The sequence below is a fragment of the Salvelinus namaycush genome, chromosome 10 (genome assembly GCF_016432855.1).
Source record: "Salvelinus namaycush isolate Seneca chromosome 10, SaNama_1.0, whole genome shotgun sequence".
NCBI lineage: Eukaryota > Metazoa > Chordata > Actinopteri > Salmoniformes > Salmonidae > Salvelinus > Salvelinus namaycush.
Window position 1 is genome coordinate 23134162 of NC_052316.1, and position 10119 is coordinate 23144280.

The window sequence follows — 10119 nt, forward strand, 5'->3', positions numbered from 1 at the left end:
CTAACATAAATATATATTGTGTTTTCCCTGTAAAACATTTAAAAAATCGGACATGTTGGCTGGATTCACAAGATGTGTATCTTTCATTAGCTGTATTGGACTTGTTAATGTGTGAAAGTTAAATATTTCTAAAAAATATATTTTGAATTTCGCGCTCTGCCTTTTCAGTGGAATATGGGAGGAGTTCCGCTAGCGGAACGCCTGGGCTAGACAGGATAAACTGTCTTTGTCCTCCATACCTCAGCCTTTCAAGAGAATCCCTTACCCCTTTTAGGTATTGTATTGTAAATCAAAGGCCACTCTGCAAATAACCTGCAGTAACCGTTCCATTGACCACTGCAATAATTTGCTCCAGGAGTCAAGACAGTTCATTCCTTTCATTGTTTGTAAAAGGTAAACTGCAATCTTGTGTGTTATTTTAGTGGACGACACCAAGAGCCCTAAAGCTATGCCTCCGCAAAATCAGATTATTCCATGGACAGTGTTTTTTGTGCTTGGCATCAGAACTGAGAAGATGTGCTACGATATTTGCCTCAGAAATGTATTCAACTCCTTCCAGGAAATTAACAACAGATAACCATCCATCTGATAAAGTCTAATACATATAAAATAGTCGATTAAACACACCAGTAACATTGACGAACATTCAATAAAAAAATAAAAAAATTTTTTTTTATGAACTAGGCTAGTGCAAGTGCAATACGACTGTGTTATTTGAGGAAGCAGCCATAAACATGTTGTCAAAACAGGAGAATGTAATACAGCAGTAGTAGTTAACAGTCCTGTAGTGTCTCAGCTCACTGAGACAGCCAGGCTACTCACCCACTCAGAACCACAATGAAGTCCATGACGTTCCAGCCGTTCCTCAAGTAGGAGCCTTTATGGAGTACAAATCCCAACGCCACAACCTTAATCCCAGCTTCAAAGCAGAACATCCCAATGAAGTAAGGCTCTGTCTTTTCCTGTGAATTAAAAACGGACACATCAGACAAATACAGCACAAAATGGTCATATTAATATGAAAGGTCACAGAACAGAGGCTTATACAATAACAGTATTGTGTGTGTGAACACATTTATCACACTTTAGAAAAAACACTTTCACACTTTAGAAAAAAACAGAAATCTGTGGAAAAGGAGATGCATATACTATAACCCTATTGAATATAGGTACTACATAACAAACAATCATTTTCTAATCATTGCTGTTTTGCCCTTCTCTCTAACCCTTACACATGCTCAGGAAAGGATTAATTACACTTTTCTCTCAGCGGGTAGGTAAGCACTCTCATGCGCTCAGATGCACTTAGCATGATAATATAGAGGTGGGCTGTGGCTCTAATAGCTATAGAATGAGAACCAATTAATCCAGCTAGTTTCTCACTCTACTGGACGAAACTGTAAAACACAACTGTAAAACTAAGGAGCTACTAACAAGCTAGAGGTGATAACTGTGACTTGCCAAAACACCCATATAATAGCAGGCTATATTTAAGCAATAAGGCCCAAGGGGTGTGTGGTATATTGGCCATATACCACAAACCCCAGAGGTGCCTTATAGCTATTATCAACTGGTTACCAACATAAATAAAACAGTAAACAAGTATTTTTGCATCATACCAATGACATATTGTCAAATATACACACGGCTGAAAAGCTATTTCAGCAAATCACCATCCAGGACCCAAACTACCCGGTTTATAATAAATGTCACAGTAGTACACAGTGTACTCTTCTGTGTTGGGCATTCATAGACAGTAGGGAACTGAGAGGATACAGCCCGGTTTGGACCTGGTTTAATGGGTATACTGAATTCAGAATTCATGAATAAACAATGCAGCAACACCACACAGTAACTCAGAAAAATGGGAGTGCCTTCCACAAAACACTAAATTCTAAGCTAACAATGTACTATAAAGAAATAAAACAAGACTTTGTGTTCTCGTTTTGCTGCAATTATCCACATAATCTTTGGAGAACATTTCAGGTTTTAAATAAATATCAAGCTTCATGAAGAAGAAATTGGGAAGTAATTAGTGTTTTTTAAATAAGACTCCGTAAGGTTAGAGAATCCCACTGATAATAACTGAATGAAGACACAGTGCATTAGTAGATGGTTGACTCACCAGTCTCTTGGACATGGGAGTCTTGTCCTCTCCAGGCAGGTGCTGCTCCAAAGCCAGTACGATACAGTTGGCGATGATGGTGGCTAAGATCATGTACTCAAACGGAGTGAAGCAACAAGTTAAGGAAGAATCCTTTGTCACAATATACCTCACATAAATCCTGTTCTTCTATCTAATTTCAAAGTCACAGTTTTCCAAATACAGTAACCTGTGATATTCAAAAACATAATGCAGTATTTCTGTCCCACCATGAGAGAGATATATCATAGAGTGCTGAGGCCTAATAATCCCCATACAGAATGACAAGGATGACAGTATCATCAGCTCTATCTAAAACACCACCCTCCTAAGACATCTGATGACAATTCCTCTCATTGATTGAATGTCAGGATGCATCTATTCTTCTGACTTCTCTGTTGGCAGGCAGACCAGTGTGAATCTAGCCTGCTGCTGAGCACCTGGCAGAGGGCTGCTGCCTCCTCCTCTCCTCCATACAGCTGGCTGGCACACAGAGGCCCTGGCTGTCAGCTCCTCACAATGCCCTGAGGCTGTCCAACCAGCCAGCCAGCCATGGAGAGGGGCAGGAGACTGCTGTACACAATAGCTGGGGACAGTAGCAGGAGACAGGCCATAACCCTGAAAGCTGTAGGAGAGCTGGAGGAGAGGCGAGTATAGGCACACTGGGGATGTGTGGGAAGATCAGGAGTCTGATCCTACAAATAAGGGCACTTTACTACAAGCGTACAACTTGTACCAAGGGACCCCTGGTGGTTGGAGGTTTAAATGGAGCACAGGGATGAAACCAAGGATGTGTATTTCTCAAATTTTGTGCGTGGGCACTGGATTTATTTTGGCTGTGTGGAAAAAAGAGGTAGAGAACGAGGGAGCCTAAATCTCCTCAGTGGAGAGAGAGGGGGAGAGAAGGAGAGAGGGAGGAAGAGAAAGAGATCAATGCAAACAGAGCTGGCAGCTGGAGCTGCTGCCTGGAGGGTCACACAGGGATGCCCCTCATCGTCTGAGCATTGAAGAACTAAATAAACAGAAGCTCCCATACCGTCACACTTTTACCATTCTGCTAGGTTTAAATACTTCCTGGCCTGCTCTAATGGGAGCACTGAACAAACTATATTCAACCAGGACTTATAGAAAACTGTGCTACCGTAGCTGTTACTGTCTCACAAAATGGGACCCAACCTCCCATGATTCTCTCTGTTATGGGCCCTCCTCCACAACCACACCCTACCTCCATCCCCTGAAACACAAGAGCACTGACACTGCACTCAGAGAGAGAGGGGAGGAGAGAAGAGAGAGATAGAGAGAGAGGTGAGAGGTATCCACGGCAACAGGCTCCTCTCGGCCAAAAGTCAGCGCTCACATTTAATGGGCGTCAGTCAGAGCTATTGCGACTGCCCACATGTTGCAACCACCCTCCTGACAATCAAAACCTGCCTTATTCATTTAATTTGCATTTAAAATCCACTCTTCTCCATTCAGAGTCATTTACACAATATATTAAATACATACACAAAGCCATGTGTGTTTATATCATCCAATAAGAGAAGTGTGATTTCTCCAGGGACAGGTGTATCTACAGTATCATCTTATAATCAGCCTATATTGAGGAGGCATGAGGCTGCGGAGAAACCTCAAGGTTTTTTATCCCAATATGTATAATTCAGTTTTATCATTCATGAACTGTCTTCTGGGGAAACTGTGTAATTTATTCACGAAGGGACTTTGTAATGAGGGCTTGTGGGGATGTGTGAGTCATATTGACAAGTTTGGGCTGGCTCCCGCTTCTCAAACAGGTTAAAAATAGCAGTGGAGATGGAATGTGATACAGGGTGCATCTGTGTTTTTAGACTGGATTCAAACCTCATGACACATATGGATGAAAATAACCAATCACTATGACTGAGTCTGGGTTACTGAAGAGGGGAACATGATTTTAAACAAACATGAGAAAATGCCAAATAGTGTATGTAGATGGATTATAATAGTAAACAAAGACATTGAAACACAACAGGTAGCCTTTTAAGTACATTTCTGTTTGAATGTATATTACCATTATCTTATGAATGTAAAGGTTACTGGATTGATGGAAGGCAACTTGTTGAGAGAATTCGATCTAGAATAGCAAGGCTGTCTTAAGAAATTAGCTAATATAATTTTGAATGATCGCAATGAAATGATGCATAGATCAACCAAGAATACAGGAACCAAGAGAAAAGGCAAATGTAGTGACGTGCCAATGCCAGATCAATTGTGATTTGCCAGTCTTGCTGCTGTCAGTGAATGTGACGCTAAAGGTGGGGTAAGGCTACAGAGGGTGGCATCAGCTCCACGCCCCTCAGACCTCCTCTGCAACGGGCAGGATCAATTATTAAAGGAGTATCTACACCCCGGGGCACTTCCTGTAGCAGCCTCCCAGTGGGCATCAGACAGGCAGAGCAGCTGCTCGTCCTCCCCAGGCCACCTGCACCAGAGTGGGCCACGTTTCATTAGGCCTGCCTGGCTCCTCCACCCAGTCCCTGCCAGCCTCCACATCGACCCTGACACAACCCTGCTGCTCCTGCATCAAGCCAGTTACGGAAGCCTGGAAATAAACCCCTCATCAATCACTGGTTTTAATTGAGCACTCAAAAATAAAGAACTGCTTATGCCATGGAGCATGTTGTTCTGCACACAGCCATGACCTTTTGATAAGTCATGCAGAGAGAACTGATTGTGTGTGTGTGTGTGTGTGTGTGTGTGTGTGTGTGTGTGTGTGTGTGTGTGTGTGTGTGTGTGTGTGTGTGTGTGTGTGTGTGTGTGTGTGTGTGTGTGTGTGTGTGTGTGTGTGTGTGTGTGTGTGTGTGTGTGTGTGCGCGTGTGTGTGTGTTCATGGGTCAGGTGTGTGGGTGTGAACAAGTGAGGATGTCTTACAAGGTTCATGTTGGATATTTGCCAGCGCTCTCTAAATGCTGAATCTAAAGCTCACCAACATCAGCCTGTGCTGTGCCACATCATGATAGGAAACTACTCTGAATGAGATCATCAGTTACAGTTATAATCACTTTATACCACATGATACAGCAGACTGATCAGATGTCATTAGATGTAATGTTTGTTAATTAAATTGGCAAAGTCAATTAGATAATATGAGACACTCCCCACACAATGCCACATTAACCTTGGGGTTAGTTTCTGCAATTTCCACCCAATAAAACAGCAAGATAGCCACAAACTGCAGAGAACCAGTCAGGAACTGCATAAACAACGATATGCTTGCAGTCCCAATAATATATGGATTGAACTCCTCCTCCGCATGTTGGCTACCCTCACCACATACTACAATCTCATTTGATATGTTCAATGGGTAAACAGTTGGTTCGATGTTGAATTAGTAATGGGAAATCAGACCACAAATATGAACTCCCATGAAAATGATAGCGTAAGGACTATTTTTCTATAATAGTCTATCAAAAAGCCATTCAGCTGGGCAGCACAATAACAACACAACTGGGACACCTGTTGTACTGTAGATTAACAGTAGCTGACCAACAGAAGGGCATTGTGTTGCTTCCTTTTCACTAAGAAATGGCCATCCATTTGGTTTGGTGTTTTGCCAAGTCATTTCCAGGCTATTAGTGACTGTCTCCTCTTTCCATCCCTCCATCTCTCCATCTCTCGTTCCCTCCATCCCTCCATTTTTCCATCCCTCCATCCCACCATCGCCTCTCCTCAGTGACATGTGGAAATGTGGTGATATTCCTCAAATCTACAGCCAGTGATCATCACACTCAACAACACCTGCATCTTGTTGATAGAAAGGGCTGCATGGAGCAGAATGGAGGTCTACGTGTGTAATTCACTTTCCACTGACTGACATGTGAGTCACGCTCTTCCACTGAGAGACAAAGGCAAAGACAACCATGCATGTTAAGCCTTACATACTCTACAGCAGTCTTCCAATGATAACACACATTATTTTGTTCATGTATGTTTTGATCATCATACACACCTTAAAATATGATGCAGATCCTCTATGATATTTAGAAAAATGCTAAGATAATATTACATTATTTTCATAGTAAAATCAACCATTGTAAATAACCTTAGAATAGTGGAAAATGGTGACATTAAATGATATTCAAGAGTGCCTTTGGATATTGATCCAATTTAGGTAAATCAATTTATCTCAAAACAGTGAATGAACCATAAAATGATGGACAGACCAGAGGTAGAGGGGTGGTAAAGAAGCCCATCAGCTATAATGCAAACGTAAAGGTAGAACTACAAGGAATCTGAAATCCACTGATAATAAAGAGCTATACCCAGAGCTGTATTGCTATAAGAATTACAACTGAGTAAAACACTGTCAACTAACAAGACTTCAGTCTCAAACACTTCATCATGGTTTATGTTCATTCCTGGCAGTCAATTACAGTGCCAGACCTATTCTGCATCCTGCTGCCTGCCTCTAGGACAGCCTGTCCTGTCGTGCTCCATCATGCTAATTCACCACCAGGAGACTGAGGCTTGAATCCCAACAGGTTAACAAGGGCTGTGTTAGTTGCACCATAAAGAAGGGGCCACTGACAGTGTTATACTGTTGTCTGTGCTCTGCCCAGACACAGCTCTTGACTCTGACTCATCACATGCATTTCCATTTGGTTGTGTCCTTTTATTCCGTTGGGGATATCAATACCTGTAGGACTTTTGATCAATGACACACAGCAGAACCCTGAAGTCTACTCCTGTGGAAATCGTTCAGCATCATGAACAGCAATTTTACTCAGTGGGAAGTTATCATGGTTTAAAACATGTCTGCCTTAACCTTGAGTGGATTATGAGTGGTCAGTGAAGTGGTCAGTGAACATGTTACATGTTGGAACTTAATTTGTAAAAAGACGGTACTATAGGTCAAATATTTGTATTCGCCTAATTTTGAGTGGAATTATAATACGTTTAACAACCACTGCTGGTGCTGTCCATGGTGCTGAATTCTACTGTCCACGGTATTCATTATTATAAGAGAAACGTTAGCATAATAGATAGACAATTCAATATAGTTAAGAACTTTTGTCGAATGTGTGTGTGTGTGTGTTTACACTTAAATACAAAGGATATGGCCACTCAATGACCTTCTTAGCGTACTTCCGAACAATGTTGTCCTCTCCGAAAATGAAGAGTGATCTATTTACGGTGAAACAGTTCTGTCTGACAGGGATGGGGTTGTACAGTGCCATGGTGCGGGCTCTCTGCGCCTTGGTCTGTTTGAAGGCTGGGGACACTCCACCACCTGTAGACAGAGCCGGTCCCTCCCGGGTCCTGTTGCGCTCAGAGCCCCCATCCCCAGAGCCCAACAAGCCGGGGACGTCGTCTCCGAACCGGGCCATTCTGCGAGGAGTAAGGAAAACAGAATAGAGGGGAAAGGGTTAGCCCCTGGGAAGCAGGGCGGGGTAGGTTACAGCAACAGATCTGACCGAAAAAATACTTGTTTTAGTCCATCATAATGTTCTTAGCCAAGGCAACAAGTGATGATAAATATTAATATCCCCATGTTGAGTTGTTCACAAAAAAATATTCCTCCGTTTTGAAGTTAGAATTCAAGCCTTGACTTCTTTGACCGTGGGCTATAGCACTTCTTGTAAATAAAAGTCGACGCACGTCTACATCGAGTGGGTAGGTCATAAAGCAACAACAATTGTCCGCATAAAATTCAAACCCAATAAGCAAAAATAAAAGAAATGTATCATTCGAGACTCAAAATTTCAAAATTTAACTTAAATCTATTCACTAAAACAAATCTTAATAAGATCAATCCAGATCCCACCGGAACTGTTCTCAACACAAAACCACCGTAAGTCACGTCTCCCGAAGGTTTGTCATCATGAGAGATAAGAACAAGAGCATTTTGTATGGGTCCATGGATAAACCGACATCCCTGTCCTCACTCTCTCATTTTCTCTTGCACATCTGTCATAAACATATTCCCACTGCAAAAAATTAAGCACCAAGCAAACTTTTTGCATTTTCTAAAATCTTGCTTCGCTTTTCGTTGCCACAAGAACCCCACCACTTCTCAAAGAGTTGATGGCATGCGATGATGCGCAACAAGCTAAACTGGAAGTCACAAAGGTACAAGGTACAGGCACCATGTCCGCGCAGTTTTTTTTAGAGGGCTTCTCCGCAATGAGGTGTCAACTGGTTATGCAAAGCACGAGGCTCTAGGGCTAGGCTACATTACTCACAGAAAATGCGTCTCTCTACTATATGCTTTGCCTTATTTTTGCCTTTTATCTCCAGTCCATACATTTCAAATAGGCTATGTGTCTCAAATTCAATACCATGAGACTAAAACAATATTTCTAATAGCCAGGATGATAATTCAAAAGGTTATTAATAATTGTTATATTAGCTGCCCTTAAATTAGGCCTTCAAAGCCTAGAAATAAAGGGTATTTAATGCAAGTTACATTCATGCATAGCCTATAGATTTACTGTAAATATTATGCAGGTAAAAACTTTCATAATGTGGAGGTCAACGCACCAAATGTGGAGCAAACACCTGCTAGAAATTCATTACAGGGGAGGCTCGATACGTTTTCCGAGTAGGTTCTGCACTATGAGACAGTCTGCGCGAAGATTAAAGGTAATTGCTGGGTAAAAGTCATTGTTTCAGGACATGATCTCCTAGTGAGTGGGAGTATTGCTGCTGCTGCTGGATTTTCTGAACGGGAAATGGATGTGTGGAGTGTGTACAAGTCAGGGGAGGCTGCTAGCATATTTCACAGAAACAATGGCAGAATCTCCAGTTCCAAAAAAACTAAAATATCTATCAACTATTTAATTTATATTTTGATGTGTGGAGTAAACAGGCAGTCTTATTTGAAACAAGCATTGAAACTCATTGAGAGCTAAGAAAAAAACCTTAAAATAGTTCATACTGAGAAGGGAAATTAAGCTAAAACTTTCTAGACTAACCCACAGAAACCCGCGTGCGAGGATTGTGAAATCATTATGCATGGCTTTATAATATCGTAAACTGAGAGATTAAAATGATGATGTGGGGCGAAAGGTAAGACGCTAATAAGCATATTTTGCGGAGTTAAACTAGCACAGTTTGGCCAATAGGCTCGGGTATAATTAATTATTATGACGAGGGCAGTGATCCAGTAACAGACCCAGTATTGTCTCATATCAAGGTCATTAAAAAGACAGCTGCAGAGCATGGAGGGCAGAACACGTGGGAAATCATGCTTTACTTTGTCCAAGGTAAAGAGTGCCATTGTGAAGCTACATTTATGTTTTTTTAAAGCCAAAATCCACAAGGAAAATTGAAAATCTATCCGTTGTCCAAGAAATATGTAGTGCAAATACATTGAGTGTACAAAACATTAGGAACACCTGCTCTTTCCATGACAGACTGACCAGGTGAATCCAGGTGAAAGCTATGATCCCTTATTGATGTCACTTGTTAAATCCACTTCCATCAATGTAGATGAAGGGTAGGAGACAGGCTAAAGAAGGATTTGAGAGGGTGTGTTAAATGTTTAAGATTAAAGACACATAGGATTTGTGTTTTCTGTCCTATGTGATTAGTTTTCAATATTGGTCTTGACATATCCATTAGTTAAGATCAAAGGATCACAAACCTACAGCTACAGAAGAAATTCATAGACATGAGACCATTCGCCTACCATGACATACCCAATTCTAACTGCCTGTAGCTCAGGACCTGAAGCAAGGATATGCATATTCTTGATACCATTTGAAAGGAAACACTTTGAAGTTTGTGGAAATGTGAAATTAACGTAGGAGAATATAACATATTCTATCTGGTAAAAGATAATACAAAGAAAAAAACGGCATTTATTTTGTTTGTACCATCATCTTTGAAATGCAAGAGAAAGGCCATAATGTATTATTCCAGCCCAGGCGCAATTTAGATTTTGTCCACTAAATGGCAGCAGTGTATGTGCAATGTTTAAGACTGATCCAATGAACCAT

The 10119-nt window shown here is 41.3% G+C and overlaps 1 protein-coding gene across 1 annotated transcript in view; it reads right to left on the reverse strand.

Moving 5' to 3' along the window:
• The window catches only part of LOC120054257 (voltage-dependent R-type calcium channel subunit alpha-1E-like), a 128213-nt gene extending 120707 nt beyond the window's left edge, over nt 1-7506 (reverse strand). The window contains 3 exon segments of the mRNA XM_039001681.1: nt 823-962; nt 2126-2231; nt 7238-7506. Of these exon segments, the coding sequence (XP_038857609.1) occupies nt 823-962; nt 2126-2231; nt 7238-7506 (515 nt within the window).
• Nucleotides 7507-10119: the final 2613 nt, after the last annotated feature.